General features: G+C 42.6%; 1 protein-coding gene across 2 annotated transcripts in view; it reads right to left on the reverse strand.

Moving 5' to 3' along the window:
* BEND5 (BEN domain containing 5) overlaps positions 1-24,439 on the reverse strand; it is a 934,984-nt gene that overhangs the window by 6,177 nt on the left and 904,368 nt on the right. The window contains exons 1-4 of one of the 2 annotated variants that reach the window (XM_025206093.1): positions 20,550-20,726; positions 19,639-19,772; positions 17,568-17,943; positions 5,418-5,566 (exon numbers count right to left, since the gene is read on the reverse strand). In XM_025206093.1, the coding sequence (XP_025061878.1) occupies positions 5,418-5,566; positions 17,568-17,943; positions 19,639-19,772; positions 20,550-20,565 (675 nt within the window). In that variant the 5' untranslated portion in view covers positions 20,566-20,726. Of the gene's footprint in view, positions 1-5,417; positions 5,567-17,567; positions 17,944-19,638; positions 19,773-20,549; positions 20,727-24,439 lie in introns of those variants that run through there. The other variant, XM_014520685.1, reaches the window with a different exon arrangement.

A 24,439-nucleotide genomic window follows, 5' to 3' on the forward strand; every position in this document is an offset into this window, starting at 1 on the left:
AAGCTGGAGACCCCCAGTGTTCAAATTACTCGTGTCAGAGGTAAAGAGATGAACTTGAGCCCCCTGAAAGACCTTTAACTAACTACAGGTTAACTATAAACCTTCTGAACCCAAAACAGTTCGCACATTCCAAAATGCCGCAAACTGCATCTTGACGTTTGTCCTTTCCTACTACCTACCATGGAACACTGCTGCGTTGGAAAACTGCAACAATATTTTTGCAAAACAGCAAAAGGAGAATAGGAGTGTGTATGTTTCCTCGCTTGTAATTCTCAAAGTGTACAAAAATCCCAAGTTACAGAGGATAAAGTGTTGTTACATCCAAGGGTCGGGTTTCACAATACTCATTGAGAAAAAGGCTTCTTAACTTTTACATTCTAACAGAAAGTGTTTGCCTCTCTGTGACGGACAAACTCCAAGCAAACAGCCTAATGGTAAAGCTAAGCAAGGTTGTTTTTAACATTTTTCACGTTCATATAAACGTTTTATCAATGCTACTAATAAAGGATCTGCCCGAACCTACGTAAGTAACTATTATTTATGCAAACAGCTCTATTGATTTCACTGAATACTGCCCAAAGATACTTTTAAAAATTATATAAAGCCCAATTCCACAGCTTCTATTTAACCAAATTTCTATTTTACTTTAACGGGAGTTTTTGTTGAGCTATGACTGCAGGCTACAGTCTAAAAACAATTTTTACTATGACAGCATCCTTAAGTTGTAAGTAACATTGTTTAAAACCTTAATAGCAGAAATGTCAACACTCTAGTTACCAATTACTATATGGCAATCAAGCGAAGAGTCTCGCTTTGCTAAAGGCATGAAGACATGAAGCAAACTGCCTCTTCTGAGTAGATTTCTTGATAATTATATGTAGATGAAAAGGCTGCTCACAAGCATGTACACTATTTACATTGTTTTGAATACATTAAAATATTCTAATCATGAGCAGTTATTTTAAAGAATGTGACTGTACAGGTGGAGAAAAATGTTACAGACAGATAAGCAGATTACAGAATTCCTGTGACAGCTATACATTCTCTCTCCTTGTCCTTCTCCATTGTTGAGTCTCTTTATAATTAATTTAAAAAAAGAATAGGTTCTTTTGGCTCCACCTTCACATTCTGTAAGACAACTCCCGTCACAGTCAGCAGCCAGAGCTCAGTGGTTGATCCGATTACAGGATTCGTTTGGCCTTTTCAAATGAATACCAGTAACTATCCCTAAAAAATGAATACAATGCAGTTTAGAATATTTCAAGGAGATTTTAACTAATGAAAGATTAGTAGCATTCTGAAAGTACTGAGCTCTAGGTTTCAATAAAACCAGAATGCCTCCTTTGATTAGAAAGCTAAGTGCTGTGTACGCCATGGTACAGCAAAATGTTCCACACTACCATGCAGATTCATTTATAATATAGGTGTCTTGGTCTCTTTAGTCTCTTCAAAGACCATAAAGTGTATCAATTATGCATTAGCTTTATTTAAAGTTGTAACAAATATTTTTAAAAGATGTGCGTTTCAATCAGACTGTCCATATTGTGAGGACTCTTAATTTATTTCAAGGAAAAGTTACGCAAATAAATATCTGTGGTCACAACAGACTATTTGACCACAGGAGTCCTATGTTCTCTTTTCTATTTCCAGCTCTGTTACTAGCTTGCTGTGTAATGTTAAGCAATTAACGTAATCCCTCGTGTCTCAGTTTACCCCTCTGTAAAACGGGTGTGATAATACTCACCTACTGCTCTCAGAAGTATGTGAAACCTAATACTCCACAGTTCTGAAAGTATTTTGTGATCCCTGAATCAAAAGCACCATGGGCGAGATCGTCTGCCCACTGAAGCTAACGGGAGTTTTGCCACTGATTTCAGTGGCTGTAGGATCTAGCTCCAAGCATGAAATAAGAACAAGCAAAAATAAACTCAGGCCCAGAACACCACAGTGACTGTGACAACACATATCTGAGATGCATATTTTTCATAAATGCCACAGGCTCTTCTTTCCTTATTTTGAAATGCTGTCTATTCTGTGGGGCAGATAGAGGAGTGTCTCCAACACGGGAGAGAATCCTACCCAGATCAAATTCAACTCCACCAAAACAGCACCTCTACTGCCCTGTAGGTCATAATCAAGGATAAACAAAAATAGTTTTAGTTGGTGAAAACGTGCAATATCAGCACCTTAAATGCCTCACCAAAAACTGCCCGTAGTTTTGGCAATGGAAATAGTCTGAACCCCAAGGAATATGTACATGCATATTGAATGGTAGAGTTTTTAGTATTTGTTGAAACTACAGATTAAACTGCTTCTCTGACAGAATCACCAAAGAGTTGATAAAAATGACACACAGATTTCTATGGGAGAAGGGCTTAAAAAAGACTACATCCAGTAGTACAAAACATCTCCTGCTCCATCTAATAGAAATATATGGGCAGAACAAAAGGTGAGCTCTGTGACATAGATTACATTTTTGCTAGCTATGATGGGAAACCTACTGAGAAATCAAAGGGAATAAAACTTATTTTATGCAGTATAACTGGAAAGATACATGAGCCAATTACCTGTAAGATTCTGACTTTTTTTTGTCAAATAGGTACTGTGTAATGGAAGACCCGTGGCCTTATTACCAAGTTAGGGAGGAAAAAGGAAGTCTGCACCTTTAAAAGAGTAAGTGCCAGCTGGGGCCTACTTCCCTTTCAGATTATATAACTCCTGCAACAGATGAGTGTGTCCAGTCACCTGGAGGAAGGCGCCTGGCATCAAGCTGGGGGGAGGAGGGTAAGGAATGCTGCGAGGGATGGGAGACAGAAAAGGCTGTGCCATGTGGGACCGATTCTGGGAAAAACTGCAAAGGGCAGCAGTCCTGGGAGAGGAGACTACTCTCATCGAGTATGTGGGCTCATTTAGGTTTGAGAACTGCGATCTTCTTGAGTTAGGAAAAGACCTCAGGGGCATAAACTGCAATAAACCACGAGGCGTGGGGTGGCTGTAAGCAGAATAGGCAGGCTGCAACTGTATAACAAGAAAGTCCAGTCAGGAAAGGTAAGATGGGGCTACTGCGGTTATGAGTAGCAGCCCTACTGGGGATTATCAGGATAGCAGACAGTACTGTTGAGCAACGGTCCCTCTAAGGTGTGGTGGTCCATGAGCACGCTGTTTCGGTCCGTGAGCAACTTAGAGGGAACAATGCTGCCTGCTGTGTTTGCTGGAGGTCCCAGAGCTAGGCACGCCCAGGAAGAAAGGCTGTCTAGGAAGCTGGCTACTGGGCTTCTCCTCCTAATGGATGGGACTTACAGCTCAGGAGTCTAGCTGCATGCACCGTTGCTGCCTTCCAGTCACCTTGCGGCTGCTTTTCTGAGCTCCCAGGATCAGGCGCGGGGAGAAGGAGGAGAAAAATGTGCAGCAGCCTGGAAAGTCAGGGAACCTTTTGTCTGGCTGCCTATGCTCAGGCAGATTTCTCTCTCTCCAACACAGCATCGGAGAGAAAGCGGCTGCAAAGATCTCCCCGCCCCAAGAAAGCCTGGAGCCGATGATGAACGTTACAGGACCTGGCAGGTCAGCCAGTGGGCTCAGTGCGGCTCTGAGGCAGCGCTCATGTGAGCCTTGGTAAAACACGACTCCGTCCCCGGAGAGCTGCCTCCCACCTCCCTGGGACCAGCTGCACGTGGCCTTGCCTCTGCCATCATGTTCTGCTCAGCGCAGGCTGCCTGGGCTCCTGTCTTGCTCCATCTGGAGAAGGCAGGCAGTCCCCCGAGCCAAACCCCGCCAAGAGGACTCACAGCTCCCCACCGGGACTGTCAGAAATCCATAATCATCACCCCCCTCAAAAGATCAGGCGCCTTCAAGCCGGCAATCCTGACTGGGAGCGCGTGGGTATATCAGTGTGCCCGCCCCTCCCCACTTCTGCAGCAGCCTGTGGCCGGGTTGGGGCAGATGTGCAGCATTAAAAAGTTACTGCAAAGCAAGATTTTTTCTTATGCGTGGCTGTGCATGCACGCAGCTTAGAGGAAGCCTTGGTCTTGAGTGGATTAGGGTTGTATATCTGAGAACAGACTGTGGGTGCAACAAACTAGAGCCTGAGTAATACCGAGAGCTGGGAGCCCTAAGGGCGGTCCAGAGGCCTAGCAAGTCAGAGATCAAGTATAATAGGCAGGAACTCTGGGAAAAGCATGAAGTTTGACTACTGATGGAGAGTGCAGGACCCCAAGAATGCAATATAGCACGTGGAAACTCTGAGAGTGGACTGTAGATGTAGTGGGCTACTGGTCCAAAGAAAGGACTCTCTTTGGAGAGTGGACCCTATGATGCGAGAAAGCAAGGAACCAGAGCAGATGTCTTCCAACCTGGCCTGAGGGCCTATACCATTTATAACAAAGATGCAACAGGTGAGATGCCATGCATCCAGACAGTCTAGGAGTCAGACCAGCAGTGGTGAGACTTAGGGAGCAGAGCTGAGTTTAAGAGTCTCACTGCCCAAGCTATCTCACTGTCATTACTTTAGCTTCACATTCAAGGAACACATGAAAATACTGATGCAATCACTAAGTGTTGCTCTTACAGTGTAATGCAATGTAAAGCATGTTTTGTTGCAATTTTATGTTAATAATTAATAGAGCCCAGAGAGGCACATGGAACCTCAAACAAACTGTTTTCTGCAGAGTTCTCCAAATGTGGCATTGAGTGCACATACATCCAAATATTGGGAATTTTTATTGGCAGTTCTTCTATGAGAAGTGCTTTTTACAAGAGAAACAAAATGTTAATTTAACGATAATGGCAATAACTATAAAACTAGATCTGGGTAGAAGAATAGACAATCTGTTAGGCATGTGCAAGTCTGAAAACATGCATCTGAGAGGTGCTGTCAACTGCAGCTAAACAGTTCTTCACCCAGAGCACAAAAACTCCTGGCTCCACTGAAGTTAATGGCAGAACTCCTGCAACACAGCCAACATTTTTATCCTTGGCTTGAAAAAAAAAGTCTGACTGATCTCAAATGCAACCCAATCACTTAGGACCTCTGCAGTCACAGTCCAAAAACCTAAATGCACTAAATGATCCTTTTAAAACAGAATATTTCTGTTAAACAGACTGATTTGATATTATGATGTGGATTCTTGCATTTAGTATGAGTTCAGGGGATTTAAGTGCACCGTGTATTTAAATCCATGCACGTTGTATAGCTGTGTACATTGTCTACCTTTGCTTTCCTGAAGTAACTTGATCACTCTTAACAATCTGTTCTAAAAACTATACCTATCTTCTTCCCAGTGATACTACCTTATTTTGTGAGAATTTCAAGAAAATAGTAAAATACTAGCAGCTTATAGTAAAGGCTCCAAAGTCACTTGCATTTGGCATGAAGTCTACTTTGTATCCAACTGAAGAAGTGCATTTAACTTGTTAAATACCTTTCCATTCTCAAGAATATACTTGTCCATTACTGGGACGGGGGCTGGATAATAAGTTGATGTATTTGCTTCCTCGCTGTATGTCTTCTGTACCTCAGGCTCAGGCTCAATTGATTCTGGTTTTCCTTTTTCAAGCTCTATGGCAGGACCTAGGCAGTTAAGAAAAAAGATCTGTCTGCTGTCCCAAAGAATGTGAAATTCATAATTTTGCTGCCCAGTGGTCAGCACATGCCACTGTGTTAGTCACGTTCATTTTAGAAAGGGAATGGTCCAAACCTAAACACTGCCTCAGAATACCCCCAAGTAAAATCTGGATCCATATTGTAAACACTCAGAACTAAACAACAATGCTTAAAAATAAAGATAAGCGTATATCTAGGCAGTTCAAATACCAGAGAGACAGTTCCAATCCCATCCCCCTCCCCACACTTACAAGAACTCAGTTGAATATAGAAACCAAAAGCATCAGCAGTGGTTCCCCAAAGCAGAATTACCATGCAGTCTTTGGAAATAGTGATGTGACGCTATAAGATTTTTCACGGGTGAAAAAATTAAAATAATTAAAAACACTAAAATATATCTCCCTTTAAGAAGAAACACAAGGGGCATTTTTTAAACATGCACCAGGTGCTTTAAGTAAAAGCGCTCGCGTGTCACATGTATCAGTGTCCCCGCACTGAAAAATGTCAGAGAGACACTATGAACTAAAACTCATTGAACACGTTTTAGTTCAAAACGCCCCACTGCCATTTTTTCAGCATGGGGATGCCGATACACATGACACAGAAGGCTGTCAGAGCAAATCAATCTCCATGCTCTGGCAGACTCGATTAATCGAGTCTGCTCCAACGCGTTGGATTTCCAGCGCGTCGGAGCAGGCTCCCTATGGGCATGTCTATGGGAACCTAATGAGCATGCACAGATACAGCCCAGAAAAGGAGGCAGATTGGAATTACCTCTGCTAAAATGCATGAATTGATGAAGCGTCCAGCACAAATTTTTAACAAAAACCAAATTAGAATTCTGATTGCCCAATCCATCAGCTCCACTGATTTTTTTTTAAATTTATTTTAATGTAATCAACAAAAATTAAGCACAGTTTAAACAATGGAGAATTGCTAACCAGATGTTTGAGGTTTCTAAGGAAGATAATTATTTTATCAGTGGCGCCAGATTTTCAGAAATTGCTTTATTTTCCAGCTCAGCTACTACAAAGTGATCCTAAAAGGATAAAAAAAAAATATAGTTTGTGAATTGGACTTTATAATTTCATTAATTTATATATGTTACATCACCAGTAAATACAGATCAGGACCCAAAATCTATAGGCAGAATCATGTAAACAGACCCTTGGGTAGCTAGGGAGCTGCCATTAAAGCTACTGTGGGTCTGCACAAGGAAAGTGGTCTGCAAATACAATCTCAGTTCCAAAAGTAATCACCTATTCCCTAGAATCGCACAAATAGCTCTCACGTTCCCTAGACTTCCAGTATGATGGATTAAGAATGGAATGATTCAGCATTGCATAGTCCAATCTATGCCTTGAATAAATTACAGAAAAAAATGAGTCAATAACCCTTCACTCTGGCAATGAATCAGCAGCTCTACCTCATTTTTTGTATATGTACACCAAGTCCTGTCATGCTCAAACCTGGTAAGTCAGTTAAGAGCATCAGTTTACAGCCACAAAGCTGCTGGTGCATTGGAAAAAATAAATCAGTCTCTTGGATTACACCTCTTGGACATTCTCTGCATCTGAAACGATTATGATATAGTTTATTCTTTATGCTGTGCAACATCGGCCTGAAAGTTTATTATGCAATAATTCCCCCCATGTGGCTAAACTATGCCAGTATGTGACACAAATGGTATAGTTATTCTGCACTTGGGTAGCAAGCAAAATGATGAGTTCACTGTCAGCTGAAAAAATCTAAAAAGGACCAAGTTTTTTAGGCAACTCTATCTTAGTGACAAAAAATAAGCTTTGCTAGGAAGAATGGGACCAACAGAGAATCTCCTGGAAGACAGCATATCTGCACCATAACTTCAAAACAGCGTTCACAGACACCTGTCAGAACATACACACCGAGCCCCTGTAACACCCAAGTAGACTGAATAGTTCCATTTAAAACTGAGAAAACTGAGTTCAGATGTAAGATCAGTGGCAACACCCTCCTGTATGGGTGGATGTGGTAAAAATGTCTGGTCTCCTCCCAAATGTCTTCCTGACACCACACCTGAAAAAGCAGGGTGCAGTTACACAGCTAGTCTAGGCAGACAAGGTTCTATGGGTAGATGCGATATCTTTTATTAGACCCGCTAAATAGCTGGAAAAAAATTGTTCTTTGCAAGCTTCTGGGTACAAACACTCTCCCTCTGCGTAAAGAAGGATGTTTGTACCTGAAATCTTGCAAAGAACAATTTTTTCCAGCTATTTAGTGGGTCTAATAAAAGATATCACATTTCTCTAAAGGACCTTGTCTGCCTATGTCCTTTATTGGACCAATATGGCTACAACCAACACTCCCGAAACAGCTGCTCTAGAGCACTGAACTATCTTGAGGCAAACTCAAACGGCAGCCTTTGCTCAGGGAGCGCAAAGAAAGTGCTCCTCTGGATGTACATATCCCTGTAATTTGAAAGAAAATTCAGGGAGTGGAAAAAAATGTAAGCAAAATTCCTTTCTTCCTAGAATGAAACATGTGTCTATGTTTAAACAGTACTTGGAGGTCTTTTAACTGTTTGTTTATAACCAATATATTGACACAGCTGGGGTTTGGTTTTGAGATTTCCCCAAAGACTAGCTGGTAAAAGTTCACCATGGCAGCAGCTCGGAGAAGCCACAAATATGGATTTTAACTGATGTTTTACTGCTTGAAAACCACCAACACAAAGCCTGAAAAATGTTTTCTCTTATGCCATAAAAGTTTGGTGTTTGTCTTTCTCCTGAACATAAAGCTGCATCTAACTAGATAGGCTTCACAGTTCCTTTCACTAACTACTGAAGACTGCATTTTCAGCACAGCATGTTGTGAATTAGACATGCAACTCGCGTTATTGCTTTATGGCTAATGGGAGCTGCGTGCCTAATTTGCCATGCGCCACTCTTTAAATTTACTTTTCAAGTTTCTCTCCCGTTGCAGCTTTCTGTGCTTTATTTTGTATTTAAAAGAGGAAAAGGCATTAGGTGGGAGAAATGCATTAGCCATTCCTGGGAGGGCTCAAATATGTAAAGATTATTTAAAACATAGTAAGGATGCAAAAGAAAAGGAAATAGGCAGACAAGGGTCTACACCGGGGGAGGGCAAAATACAGCCCGGGGGCCAGATGTGGCCCGCCAGGCCATTCTATCCGGTCCGCGGGGCCCCTAAAAAATTTAGAAAATTAATATTGATCTGCCCTGGGCTGCCTGCCATGCAGCCCTTGATGGCTTGCCAAAACTCAGTGAGCGGCACTCTGCCCAAAACAATTGCCCGCCCCTGGTCTACACCCTTAGACAAACATGGCTACAACCTATACCCCTGTAAAGAAAAGGCAAGAAACCTTTCCAGTTTACCAAGAAATCCTGTTTTTTGTTTAATGGGGCTTTTCAGAATTTACTGACTGGGCACCAGGGAACCTCAGATGCAACATCAACAGGGACAATGGCTTCCACGATCCTTTCATAATGCCTTGATCACCTCATTTATTCAGGAAGGTTTTCCAGGCTATGAATAGCTCCTTGAATGCGTGGTAAAACTGTTTCCCTGGGATCCACTAGAATTGGAATGGAAACATTTGTGAATGTGGGGAATTTGTGCGTCTTCTGCACAGTTCAGCTTCCACTGCCACTTGCTACCGGTACTCTTTGGGTGCAAATGCACATAACAGGGAGACCATTTTAAATGCAGTTTAAGCCACAAGTATTCAGATGTACAAGCCAGTTTACAATAGTTTCAACCTCCTAGAATGTCTCAAAAATCGACGTGGATAAACAAGTATTATTGTGAACCAATTCAGTCTTACGTGCACACACCAAATTTTCAGTGCTGTGGAGTCTGGTCAGTCTCCCAGGCTAAGTACAAAGGTTCAAAAAGCCTGAGGCAAAAATGATTCAATCCCTGCAGGTTTTTCTAAGCTGTGCAGACTGAACCAACAACAAGCTGAAGTGTTTGGGTGGCCAAGATGAGTAGAAGCCTACACTGGCTCAGGCCAGGAGCACTCCTAGGGATGCTGAACCCAGCTCAGTGATAGCCCAGGCCCGAATGTCTGCTGATAACAGGTGGGGGCATGCGTCCAGCAGCCAATTTCTCCCCAGGCCCTGCCTCTGAGGGAGGGGGAACACATCCTAGGCCTGCGCTGACCCCCACACCAACCAGCCACAGTCTACGCAGCATGGGGAAAGCCCCCACTGGGGGGTGGCTTTTCACCACTCCACCCCAGCCCCCACAGCTGGGCTGGGATTGCTCCAGGCCTGCCCCTTCCCAAGTCTCTGCCTCTGGAAACGCACACCCCCTTGCACCAGCCAGGGTCAGCCCAGCACACGAGGCTTTTTGAGACTCCACAGATTGAAGCCAGGCTCAGATCACTCCAGCCCTGCCCCTTCCCCAGTCATCCGTCTCCGAGGGGAGGGTGGGGGGTGGAAACATACCCACCCCTGGCCTGGAACCAGACCCCACCCCCAGCCAAGGTCTGCCCAGTGTGTGAGAAAGCCCCCCCACCCACAACTGGGAGTGGGGCTGAGACTCCCCCAGGCCTGCCCTCTCTCCAGCTGTCCATCTCTGAAAGTGGGGAGGGGCATCTCAGCTGGGCCCCCCAGCTGCAGGGAGGAGCAGGCTTTCCTCCCATGCCAGGCAGACCCCAGCTGGGGGTCTGGTGTAGGAGGGGATACGCAAAGAGGGGCAAAAAGCCCCACAATGGATGCTCTCTCTTCCACCAAGCAGACCCCAGGTGGGGAAACAGTGCAGGGTGGGGTGCATTCCCCCCACGTCTTTGCCCCCCCGCGAGCTGGATGGCTGGGAAAGGGGCGGGGATGGGGTGATCCCAGCCTGGATCCAGCTCCAGCCACCCCGCTTCCCACCCCATGGGTACTTAACACTGGGCAAACCCCAACTGGGGGGTGGGGATTCGGTGTCAGGGGAAGTCAGGAGGTGTCCGCCTCTCCCACACAAACAACTGCAGAGGTGGTGGACCTGAGCTGATCCCAGTCTAGTTTGCTGGGCTGTGGGGGAGAGGGGAGAACAGGAAGGCAGGAGCAATAAGCCTCCTCTGCCAGGACGTTTCCTCCCCTTGCTTTACTGACTGGGACTAGAGGGCCCTGCGGGGTTCATTCCTCTGCTCCCCATCCTACCAGGCTGACAGGCAGGAAGCAGAGGCTTTACTGCCTCCGCTCTGTGGCAGCCGAGAATGGGGCCAGCCCTGCTCCACTGGAGCAGGCAGCACATCCAAGGATTGCAAAGCGCCCTGGGATGTTGGGGGACTCTGAGTTAACTTGAACCGTGAGGGAATCTAGGACAGAACTTCCATAAAACTGGTTTAACCTAAATCAGTTAAGTCTGATCTTACATCCATCCAGGTTTATCTTAAACCTGTTTCGGCCATTTTGAAAGCAGTTTATACACATTGAACTTCTGTTTTCTTACAGGTTTAAGCTGGTTTCTGATCACTGGTTTATGTGCGACTTCTGTCCCTAGCCCCAGACATCCCTTACTGCACCACCATCCTCATCCCCTCCCCAGCTCCACCCTCCAAACACAACACAGCAACTGGCTGCTCTAGTACATGACCAAAATTCTACTGCTCCAACCTCTACTGCCTGCACCTGGCATACCAGGCTGATCTGGGGGAACAGGAGGCTGCCTGGAGCCCTGTTTCTGCATGCCCAGGGCTGGGTGCTTTGCAGCTCCCTACCATGTTTGCTCATGCTGCAGCTTTGAAAGAGCACCTTCCCCAAAGCCTTTCAGTTGCTGGCAATGGTCCCTACTTCAAGCTGATTTGGGGCAAAGGTAGAAAGGCAGCTGGGAGGAGTAGATGGGAGAGGCTGCCTAAACTCCTGCCTCTGGGTTCCTGGGGAAGACTGAGGGGCTATGTAAGGTTTCCACATCTTTTAAACAGTGCTTTCTCCAAAGCTACTCATCAGTTTCTTTCCATTCATGACAACTGAGTGACAGTTTCCTTCTATTCAGGAGCAGTGGTCTCAGTTGCAGCAAGGGAAGTTTAGGTTGCATATTAGCAAAATCTCACAAGGTAGGTAGTGAAGCACTGGAACAGGTTACTCAGAGAGGCTGTTGACTCTCCATCCATGGAGATTTTTAAGACCAGGGTAGACAAAGCCTTGGCTGGGATGATACAATTGGGGCTGGTCCTGCTTGGAGGAAGGCTAATTTCAGATTCTGTGAACTGATTAGGCTTTGGGGCATGCCAGACTGATGTGGACTGGTAAACACCCATCAATTGCTGGGTAAGGGAAAACAGAGCCACTGCACAATGAACAGTCAGTACCCCAGAATGACTGTCAGCGTGAACTGGAGCAAACAGACTCATAAAAGCTTGTGCCCACACACACTATTTCATACACATATGAGTGTACACGCGTACACACACACTCATTTCTATCTATAAACACACACTTTAGTTAGTCTACAATGGCGCATATCTATCCTGCCTTTTAACTGGACTGACTTCAAACTAAGAGGGCAACCTGCCCCCTTCTGAACGTGGATTAGCCCAGTAATTGTTAGTTGCTCCTTGCCCTCAGTGCTGCATCCCCAACACATGCATTTTACACCTTGTACCCACATCTCTATGCAATTGCTGACAATGCAAATTAATTGAGTGACTTTCAAGCACCCACCTACCCATCTGAGCACACCTCCCTCCCTGCTCCCCTCTCAGATTAACTTGGGATACCACGGACCAGGCAATGAAAGGATCTGTGTGGTTTTTGTACAAAAGTTCTTTTACCACTGCTGCAGGAAACAGAAACCTTGGACAGCCCACAGAAGCACTCATTCATTCCCCTGGGAATGCAGAATCCACCCCCTTCACCCACTTGGCCCCCTTCTCCTCCTCCTCCACCCCAAATCAGCCTGGGACCACTAATGGCAACTGTGGCAGCACAGCAGGTTCCACTGCTGACAACTGAATGTAATAAGCAACTCTGGGGCAAGTGTTCTTTAAAAGCTGCAAAAACTCTGGCAACCCCAGCCCACCAGGAATCCAGAAAAAAAGGGTTTAGGGTGGTCCCCCTTTTCTCCCCCCACACAAACCCTTGGCACTCCCAGTCAGGTTATCCCCATGCAGATTTCAGTAATGGTCTTTATTGAATGCAACTGCTCTTTGTTACACACAATGTTAATGAGAAGGGGGAAACAAAAAACTGCAATTTCAGGCAATTAATGTCTTCTTCCTTGGCATCCCACAGATCAGAGTCTTTCTCCCCTGCTTAAAGAATCCTGGGGAAACTCACTGGTGCCAGGCATGCTGGGCTGGGTACTTGTTACCACCCTCTGATGGCAGTTTGAAAGCAATGCAATGTCTAAAAGGTAGTCATTCTACATGTGAACATGCTGACACCTTTGACAGGGCACAAGCGCACCGCACCCTTTGGCCTTCCCTTTTATCAAGAGTCCCACAGACTCCAGAAAGGAGCTAACTGGGAATTCTCTCTGATGTGCTGTAGTTCTCAGTCAGTGCTGCACCAGTGTATTCATTCCCCAGCTCCTGTTTCCACTTAGGGATGGGGACATGGCTCAAAATCAATGCTTCCTCATCTACTCAGTTGGGATAATAATTCCTTACTTAGTGCATCTAGGCAATGTAACCTATGCTAGCCTCAGGCAGCTCTTCCCTAAGCTGGGAGCTCAGGAGGGCAATGAACTTTTTCGAGAATGATGGAGCTCTAACCAGGTTTGGGATGAGCCCAGACTGCTAGATTCAGTGAAAGCTAAGCAAAACAGAGGATGGAGGTAGCTAACCTGCTCTTCTGTTTTAACGCAATGCTAAGAATCAAGTATACAGCATGAACATGTGCATCAGGCAGAGAGAATGTTTTAGAGCCATGCACTGTTCTAATAAGGGATGTGCAGCCTCCTGGATACAGTTCTAATGTTTCTAGCACAATCTTCTCCTGAGTAAATATAAACAATTAGACTAAATTGTTCAGGACTTACCCGACAGGAAACAGGTCACCTGGAGACTGCTTTTTACTATTCAAATTGTTACATGTTGTGACCTACACTATAATTAAAGCAGAGACTCGAGTGGGGAAAAGTCAGCAATTTAACCCACCAGATCATGTAATCCCTTACATAGTAAGAGCAAAAGCATGCCCAATGCAGTGTATGAGACAGAGGGGTGAAAAAGGTGATCAAAAACTATCTTGGAAGCTTGTGCAGAGACCTAGCACAACCTGATTCTTGTCCTCACTGCCTCAAAGTGGGCTAGAGAAGACCTGCAAGCAGGTGAGGACAATACCTCCTCACCACACCCCTTTTCCTCCTTGGCGCCTTGAGAGGTGTCATACCTCATCAGGACAGTGCCTTGCTACATCACTTCAAAACAAAAACAGTGCCTTAAAATTATGAGTTTTCAATCTTTCAGAAGCAACCATGAAATATCAACTATCTTCTTTTGATCGATCTCAGGATATTGTGTCAACTGTGTCAAGTCACTTCCATGACCTTACAGTTAACTACCTCAATGTAAAAAAGACTGCGGATACACTATTTACACTATCAGAGGGGCAGCAAGCTCCAGAAACAGAAAGAGATGAAGCGAGCATTCTATATTTGGTGTTCTAGTCTAAAACATAAGCAACAGACATGTTTCCCCCAGCTGCAATTCATCAGTACAAAACAGCTGTCATCTTGTGCAGGAAAAAAAAAGTGCGAGTCCCTAGGTGAAGCAGAAATGCAATTAGTTTGCATTAAGAGTAGCCTGCTACAAGTACAACTTCACATAAATTATATGCAATCTGAAAATCTAGGTTCAAGAATTTACCATAACTCCAGATAAATCCAAGACACTATCTATCCTTCTAAACTATTTTAACAGACTGCACACATTCAGCTATAACAACTACCCCATCTCAGGACTGGAAACAAACTCTCTTAATTCTTTAACAGTCTGTACTGACTGATTTAAAAGAACAGTGTTTCTTTTTGTCCTAGTGTTAGAAATCTCCTGTCCCAATTAAAATGTACAGTAGTTTCATTTTTCTAACAGCAAATTCATTTGGTATCACTTTTTCTATGGGCTGACACTCTCCATGCTAGGACAACCACACTACAAGAAAAGGGCATTGAATGATCTGTGGCTGATACTTCAAGCCTTGACAGACCAAACCTACTAATTGTTAAATTACCAAATTCTACCTTTGTTGGCCATGAGTAACCACAAATAAATCAGTGAAGCTGCATGGACATGGAAGGAATTTAATACCCTAGATTCACAACTAAAATCTGAACCCATTCAAGTGAACAATGTCTGCCAAATTGAAGAAATCTATGTAAATGAGATGATTAATATTAGGAGATTGTGAAAAAGATGCCAAATTATGCAGGGGGAAACTCATATCCACTAACTAGAAAATATATTTTGCATAGTTGCACTTTCTTAACTTTTTCCGCACCAGTCCACAGAAACCTTACTGAGAAGCAACAATCCTTACCGAGAAGAATTATGCCTATTGAAAAAAAAAACAGAGCTGAGAGTCAGCATTTATTCTGTTTTTGGTCTTAGAAAGTATCAACAACTCTGCCAAATAAAATGGTGTTTTTTTCTGTTTTCCAAACTTAGCTATTAGCATCTGGAATGACACCAAATTCACATATGCCAACATACTACTATCAAACAAATCTTTCCATCCAAGGTGACTTTCAAAGAGCTCAGTCAAATCAATGGGCATCCATGATAGATTTTTCATAATGGGTAGAAAAAATCCTTATTTATCTTGACATGATTTTTAATTATGTACAGTGTAACAATAGAATCATATGCTTGAGAGGGACCTCGAGGATCATCTGGCCCAAAAGCCTACAAAAATGCAGGAAAATGCTATTCCTAAATCACCTGTCCTGCCTCCTCTTGAAAACCTCCAAACAAGGAGATTCTGGCAGGTATTCACAATCCTATAGCCAGGTTAAAATCTCTACAGCCAATTTTCCAAGTGGCCTCCATATTTGCAGAAGCACTATCAAAACCAATGCATCCAGTTTTTCAGATCCAAGTTCTTGTGTGCGTAAAACTTAGATAGGCACTCAAAGTGTATGCCTTCAGGCAAATCAAAAGTAGGGGTACACCGACAAAGATTTTTTTTTGGCCAGTACCAATGGCCAATTATTAACCAGCTGTATCAGCCAATCCCAATCGAATAGCTGATATGTAGTCTGACAGCCTGGAGAGCAGCATCCGGCCAGTAAGTCTGGGGGAGGGGTGTGGAGGAGGGAAGAGGCAGATTGAGACCCCCCCCCACAGTGAGGGAGAAAATGGGGCTGGGGCAGAGGCAGTGAATGCACCCCTGGGAGCGGGATAGATCTGCAGGTGGCTTGTCTGGGGGGCATGGATGGAAGGGGGGGAAAGGGTGGGCAGCTCCTGCTGCTGTGCACACCCAGGGGGAGGTATGGGTGTCATGTGCCCCCCAGATTTGTGCACGGGGCAAAGGCGGGCTGCCTGCTGCAGGCTTGGGGTCAGGGGCTACACCAGCCTCTTCCCAGAGGGGTGGGGATGGAGGTGCAGACTGGGCCAAGATTGCTCAGGGCAAGTGGGATGGCACTGGTAGGTGTGATTACAAATCTGGGGGGCACATACCTCCCCCAGGGGTGCAGGCAGCAGCGGGAGCCAACCCCACTCCCCGGATAAGCCACCCACAGCTCTGTCCCACACCCTGCCCTGGCTGGGCAGTGCCTGCCCCTGCTCCAGCCCCAATCCTATTCCCTCCCTCCCAATGTACATGGCTAGTCTGGCAGGCGCTGCATGCAGCACACACCCCGGATCCAGCCTGCATGAAACTGGCTCTGCACATTGCATCCGCTGCACAGGGTCAGCCTAGGTTGGAGAGGATGGATCACAGGGTTCCAGCATTCCTAGCCACGTGCACAGTGGTTGCATGCATGCCTGCAGCATTTATCTGTGACATTATCAGCTACGCCAAAAAAAGCCGACTGCCAATAATGTCAATTTTCCTTTTATCACTGCTGATCCAATATGGACCGATATATCTGTGCACCTCTACGTTAAAGGTCCACTGCTCAATTTTCATATGAATATCCAATATCCAATACAGAAAATCAGGCAGACAGCTGCCTGGAAAAGCTTGGATGTATAAATTGTAACTGCACATTTCAGTAACCAAATGAGGTTCCTTTCATAACTTGACCAAAATATTAACAAATAAAAATAAATGAGGAGAGTATTCGTAAAGAAAGTTATTGATATTTGTAGCATCTCCAGCAGCAAGGACTTGTTTAAATATATTCCAATATAACGGTTCAATATTTATTGGTAAAAAATGAGCAGCTGACTCAAGCTTTTTGGAACCTAAAGCCAAACAGTGTAAATCTGCACTCTGCATAGTACATTTCTTTATAATGGACTGTACGTATTAAAAAATAAGGGTTTATGTTCATGAACAAGCCATCATTTCTGAAGTACTATACCTGCTTAAAGCAGGTATCAAAAGATTCACGAGCATATTGTACTTCCATTACCTGAAAAACTTTTTCAGAAGCCAAAATGTTTTTACTTATATATAACTATCACAATGGGTGGGAGGAGGAGCACATCTGAAACTAAACATTTACCGGATATCCCTACCTTTACTTTGTGCTAAATTAGAATTCTTAAAAATTAAAATGTCAGTATATTGCACAGATAAAAACCTTTTATTTAATCTTTCATCTTAGCATGAATATTCACAGCCCTTTAAAGCAATATGTATTTAAAATGGAAACTCCAACTCAACCATACCAACACAAAGACCCCTGCTTTCATTACTGAAAAGTCGAGAACTGCCTGGTGTACAAGCTTGATATGCACTATAAAGCTTTAGTGGAAAACCTCCAATATGCAAAGTCCTGTTGACCCACCATTTTTATTGTTTGCAAATGTTACAATTACGAGTTTCTGAAGTGTAATAAATCCAAAACAGTCCCAGGTATACGCAGCACTTACCACTGCCTAGTCTTAGAAGCAACACATCCTGGAGCCTTCTGTTCAAGTCTCTGAGCTCTTTCATTTCTGAAACTAATGCCCCATACTCCTTTAACTTTTTTGCCTGCTGCACAAGCTGTCTTCGTGTTCGCTCAAGTTCTTGCTGAATGTGTCTCATTTCTTCTTGTTGCTGCTGGTAACTCCTCAACAATTCTTCATAGAGAACCCGAGGAACGACAGCATCGTCCATACTGTTAATGCCTTCTGAAGTCTCCATAAAGGTTTCCTCAGGGCTGGAATTATTACTGAGACTCATCCCATTTTGCTTTTCAAGGCGAGCGACAACTGCTTCAATGCTTTTGTGTGCGCCTTCACTTTGTTTCCTCCCATCTTGTCTCTGTATGTTACAATAAAACACCATATTAACAGAACAGGAATGCATGACACAACATCAACTATAATTCCATCAATTTATAGACAACTAAGGCTCACTTTTCCAGAAAGATGAGCCAAGTGTCACCTGCAAGAATGCTTATCTTAATTCTTGTGAATAGTTCCACAACTATTATTGTGCATGTAATACATTTAAATGTACGTGCAAGCTTCTGCTAGAGATCTTTCTTGGATCTACTGACTCAAGGTATATATGAGTGGGATGTGCCCTGGTCAGATTATTTTTTTTAATTTAAAAATTAAAAAAAAAGAGGCCCCGGACTCCTTCCTTTTCAAAATCTGTTTGGCTCTTAATATTTACAATATCTGTAACTTTTGTATTTCCTTATCTAGGAAAGGGAGAGAAGGTACTGATTATGTTTTTATAGGTCGACTATAACTGCACAGGAAATGGTAGAAGCATATAGTATTTCATGAACAGAAGGCTCGTCTTTCTGAACTTTACACAGAAAAGACTTCCATTAACGATCTTCCATGCCTACCCATCCGTGCCCTAGGACAGTAACGCTGCTTGTGAGCCCGGGGGGGGGGGGGGATTTAGAATTACGTAAATTAGAGACAGGATATATCTAGTCCCATTCCCCAAATCTAGGCTTCTCCTATACTGGAATGGCATTGCAGCGGCTTCACTTCCTATAACCTCTCAGTATCCATTTACCTATAGTCTTTCACATAATAATCCATATCCTGTACAAATACACACACACAACTGTTAAGGGGTCTGGATAGTAATATTAAAATTACTAGCATGGGCAAAAGTTGCTTGCTCTTACTGGCCAAATATGGAAAAAGCATTTGAACTTCCAAGCAAATGCCAGGAAAACAAATGTTAAGAGACAAGGAGCTAATACTATCAATTCCCATACCACAACGTCCATGAGTAAGCAATGTGGCAGAAAATTAGATTACTTGATGGCATGCTTGCTCCATGTATGCTTTAAAAAAATGCCAGTCCACCATAAAGACATTTACTAGACTAGTTTGATTCCTGCAGCTGGAAAACACATGAAGCCACAGAACAATATTTTATTTCTCTAGGTTGGCAGGGTTTAAAAGGAGTTATTTGATAACAAAATATAAATATGTTTGCACAGTGGGTTTCTGGCATCTGGACCCAAGGGGACAACTGGCACTTTTCTCAACGGGATACAGTTCTGAGTTTCTCTCCGCACCCACCTCCTTATGCGAAAAATTCACAGTATCCTGTTCAACTCTTGACAAGCTAAGTGCCACAGGTAATGAAGTGCCACCTGAGAACAGCTACTTAACATTCATATAACTGTGGTGACTTTTAAAGTATTCTGGACCCAAGTGAAACAAAATTGTTCCAAAAAATCCCTATCTGTAGTTACATTTGTGCAGACTGTCCAAAGAAAATAATGCTCAACTGCACATGAATCACATTTCTGAAAAACTGATCTGTAAAGCAATCAAAAATACTCACCCCATTCCCCTCCCCCAGACTTGACCCAATTCCACCAATACAAATGGAAAGCCAGCCTGGAATTCTTAAGCTCTGATGTGTGTATGTACTCCAAGTACTTCCAAAAAGAAATAAAAAAGAAAGAAAGGAAGAAACAAAGAAAAGGAAAAAATAAATTAAAGGGAAAAAATAAAAAAAAAGGAAAGACTTCAGTACCTTACTGTGTCTAAGCTCCACATCTTCTTCCCCATAATCTGTAACCTCCCCAGCTTCTTCTATATGATTGAGAGAGAGTTTGGGGATTTTAATTTTCTTCTGCATCACACTGTTTTCAAGGTCTGTTTTGTCTTCTAAAATGTATATTAAAAATAAAATGTTGTTACATTAACAAAAAGTGTTCTTAATTCCAAAAACTGCATGATTTAGGCAAGACCAGTTAATATATATATATATATATTTTTTTTTTCCCCATGCTTTACTCCCCTCAAAATGCTATAAATCAAATTTAGTCCAGGATGTAACTCACAAGCATTGACCTCTCTGAAAGTATACCAGGGATTAATCTGTCCTTATGTGAGCATGTATATTTAAAAATACTTTAAATGTCTAATTAACTGTATGTGACAGCAATCAAATATATCAATGCATACTCACTAGCACTAAAATAAGAGTTAAAGATACTGTAAATAATTTCCCTGTCTTCAAATTATGTGCATCAACATTATATATCAACCCAACACTGATGGTGCAAGTTCAAATCCTGTTTAGGCTCACTGTTTATCAGTGATGTAAATCCAGCATATCATTTGGCATCTGGGGAGATTCTGCAGAGTTTAGGAGAAGACTTAGACTGGAAAAAAAATGGGATACTGCAGTCAAGTTTGAGAGAGATCAGTAAAGATCACAGTGATTACTAATGCTATCCTTATTTCCAGCTAATAGCATTAATAACTCACAAAGAAACCTAGATCAAAAATATTAAAGGTGTGTTTATTTCTGAATCACAGACATAGTCAATATAACAAAGGGATTTCACAGTTAAAGTCTGTTTTAAAATCTGAAGTATCCTAAACCAGATCATAAAGATGCATTCTTAACTCAATTCTGTATTGGAACAAAACCCTCACCTTTGAAAAAGTACATGGGGATTTTTTACATTCTTGCAGAGTAGACAAGGCCTTAGCAGGTTCACAAAATTGCCCTGATCATGTAGTCACTTATGGAAGGGGGGAAGAATAATTCAATCCTGAAGTCAAGTATTAGGAGGCTTATGGATAAGAAAACAAATTGAGTCTTCTTATACACCTGCAAACTGTAATCCATGAAATGTCCCATGAATATTTTTAAAAGTACCAAAAGGGATTCCATGCGAGTATGCTCAGTTGCACTGACTTTTACTTTTTCAAATTAGCATCTCTCCACAGGACCTCCAAACAGTTAGTGTTGACAGTGTAGAAAAGAGAAACAAAGGTAAATCACAGTTTAATGAGGAGCAAGGCATTCATTAGAAATGAATTACACAGATGAATGCAATTCATTTTGATGCAAATAGAAATGAATCTCTTGTAGGCAAATGGCAATATTATAGCCTGAAGCTATGTAAGGAGAATATACACAGAAGATGAAGAAGAGAACATCAGATGACCTAAAATGAAATGCAGATGGTAGCAATAAATACAAAGACGGATGCAAAAAAACCCAAACCCCCTTCCCCACCAAACCCCCCCCCCCAAACCCTAGGCTTTATTTAGATCACTCTCCAATCTCCATTTATCTTGGACACATATCTCACTTTAACAAACGGCAATCTAACTGCACTATTGTTTTGAGGAGAAAAAAAAAAATCACATTTCCGTTTGTCTGCACACTAAGTCAGAACAGAAAGATGGTCTGTAAGAGAAGAGAGAAAAGGTAGAGGCTTGGTTCAGAGGGAAGGAGAAAGATTTAGAGGGACTGAAAAGAAGAAAATAAGAAATACTGATTTTTTTTGAACGACTTTAGTGATTGAAAAATAAAAATGTATTAAAAGTTAAAACTACTGCAGTGAATATAGTTTTGATGAAAAGTTCTCGGCTGAAAGCTCTTCTGCAGAAAAGTGTCCTGCTTTCTTCTTAAACCAGGCACAACATAGAAACGCTGCACAGTAAGGGTCTCTACACTGCTTTGCAAACTGAAACAAACCACTTCAAGGAGCTGAAAAATTCCAGACCAATCGCAGGCCAGTCAAATTGCTGGCCTTAGAACAAGACTGACAGAACCAATTGAATTTGCATAGGTTACTGAAGTCACTTGCTAGTTATAACTTCCATTTCAATACCAACAAGAACCACAGGTGCACTGAGGACTAAAGCTGGGCAATTTTCTTCCAGTAAATGCGAAATGTGCTGAAGAATGCAGTTTAGGGGAGAAGAACAACTTGCGAATTAGATCCAGACTTAGCAAACACTTTTAATGCACATAATTAAAAATATAACTTAGAAAAGCGAAAACATTTTAATTAATTGGTTAAAATGTTTTCATTTAGAAACTGACCTACTTTTAGAGGAGGACAAAATATTTTGGGAAAATCTGAACCAAATGTTAGTTTGCTTTGATTTTGTTTGGGAGTTTTTGGTTTTGGTTTAATTTTTAGGTTCAGCAACTGAACCAAAACAAACAAACCCTCAAATCCATTATTTTGCCATTCACCGGGGACTCAAAAGTATCACGACTGTATTTCACTACTCATTCCCATGTTCTCAGCTTCAAAATTACTTCTTTAAGAATCTGTTTTCCATTCTAATTCCCAAATTTACCTTGGGCACTTTATCAGACTCTACAGGTAGGCTGAAGGAATCAACTTGCGCTACATTTTTCGAAACAACTTTTAAAAATAAAAGGATGCACAAGTTAAAGCAACCCTCAAGAAATTTTAATTTACTCAGGTAGCCAGCTATCTGACTTGGCAGCAGCAACAGATAAAATATTTTTTTGTGAATAGTCTGTTCTTCTTCCAGGTCTTTTTATGCTTATTACAATGTATCCAGTGTGTTAAAAATAAAGAGGGTCTTGGTGTGTGTGGGTGTACGTGTTCTTGAAGGCTCAGATCGAGTGCATCTCATTCCATACTCTGGTATGGGGTACTGACTCTTGCTCGGTAAAAGTTAACGTTAATGGGATTTGGGGATGGTGTATATGCATTTGGTGCAGTTTCTAATGGGATTCCAGTTCCACTGCTGTGCTATGTTCAAAGGGACAAGTGTGTGACAGGAGTTTAACACAAAATGTATCTGCCCTGTGCTGTGCCAGAAGGAAAAGTAGGATGGAAACAAAAATGGATGGACAAGTAGGAATTTCATGAACAAATGCAATACGAGGTGTATTGCAAAAAGTAGCTCTGGGGCAAAAAGATGCCCAAAGCCTTGCAATGGCAATATGACTCATTTGCTTAAACCTTGTGTCCAATCATTTAAACTCTGCAGCCCATTAAGAATTCACTGCTCCCTTATGTGGCCCTTATCATGTTTCCAATGAGTTGCATCTACTTATCCTGATCCGATATATGGATTTATTCCTTCAGCCATCTAGGGAAACGCATTAAAATGGGTATAACAAAGTATGACATGGACTGAGCCTAGTGTAAGGGTGGGTGATGCTGGGGTTCTTCAGCTTGAAAAAAGGAGTTCTGGAACGTTTAGCTCCCCAAGAGTGAAGAAGCATAGTTCACATGATTATCATCTAATCCCATAGAACCACCTAAATTAAAAGGGAAGTCTGTTTTAACATAAAGAAACTCAAAAGGCCAGGAACATGGTGGGAGTTAGTTCATTGTAATGCTCGAGGAAGAAGTCAGACTTGGAGAGGCCTGGCCAACTGCCAGACAACCAATGGCTTAGGCTCACAGGGCTAGAGCGCCAAAAAAAAAAAAGATAATGGGTGTGTGTCTACCCTATGATGCCATCTCCAAAAGCAGCAGGGAAAGTGAGAATGAGAAGGGGGAAAAAAAAAAACTGTATAGTGCCCAGAGGGGCAGGAAAAACATTTCAGCTGAGGAAGCAATAAGGAACAGAGATAAGGAAGCCAGCAGTTGGGCTGTGTCAAGAAGTGGGCTTGGAAAGTTGTTCTGTTTGGTTGGGCCTTTGTTTTAACCCTGAAATGCACGTATTTGACCAAAGGGTCAAAAGCACCATGAATTACAAATGTGCAGAAGGCAGCAAGAGAAGAAAAACTGAGGAAAATGGCACAAAATCTGTTGTATAAAAGAAAAAGCTTCTTGGTTACTCCAGGGAAGTCCTCAATCCTAAAGCCACATCCAGGAGTAGAGAGTCAAAAAATGAAAACTCCATGTCTCTTCAAAACATTCTCATACTTTAACCTAGTGTTCAGGAGTTGAATCTCAGTCCAGACTGAATGAATTAAATGTTTTAAGGAGCAGAATTCAAGTGCAATTTTTTTCTTCACCTCTGGAGCAAGAGCTGAAAAACTGCAGAAGAAGAATGCTGTGCTCCAGATGGAAGACAGGCAGCAGGTCTTGGATCAGTCTAAGCATGAGCTTGGCAGTACTGTTTAGCTAATTTCTTCCTTTTCTGAAGTTTCTGGTAAAGCTTGCTTCTTAATAAAGATGCTTGACTGACAGGTAGAGGAAATTTAAATCCCTTCTTCAGTCACATTTTATATACCTGGGCAAGCCCCAACCCCCCTGCCATGCCATTTGCTCCAGTCCTAATTTGAACAGATCAGTCCCATAATATGAGGATTATTCCCTCTGCATTAGTTCTGTCCTCTGAAATAACTAGTACTCTTATTCCTATTTTTTTGTCTTCATCATTTAACCCACCCAAAAGTGTACTTGATGTCTCCTAATTCAGATGGATATAGGATACCTTGCCAACAGAGACTGCAAACTAATTGCAGACATGAGGTAATAAAAACAATGGTGAGGCATGAAGGATAGGGGCTACTTTGGTTGTAAGTTCTTTGGACAGGCTAACAAGCTAACAAGACACAGACACTGGCAACAGTGGTGAAGAGAAGGTCT

Source organism: Alligator sinensis, unplaced genomic scaffold (assembly GCF_000455745.1).
Source record: "Alligator sinensis unplaced genomic scaffold, ASM45574v1 scaffold256_1, whole genome shotgun sequence".
Classification (NCBI taxonomy): domain Eukaryota; kingdom Metazoa; phylum Chordata; order Crocodylia; family Alligatoridae; genus Alligator; species Alligator sinensis.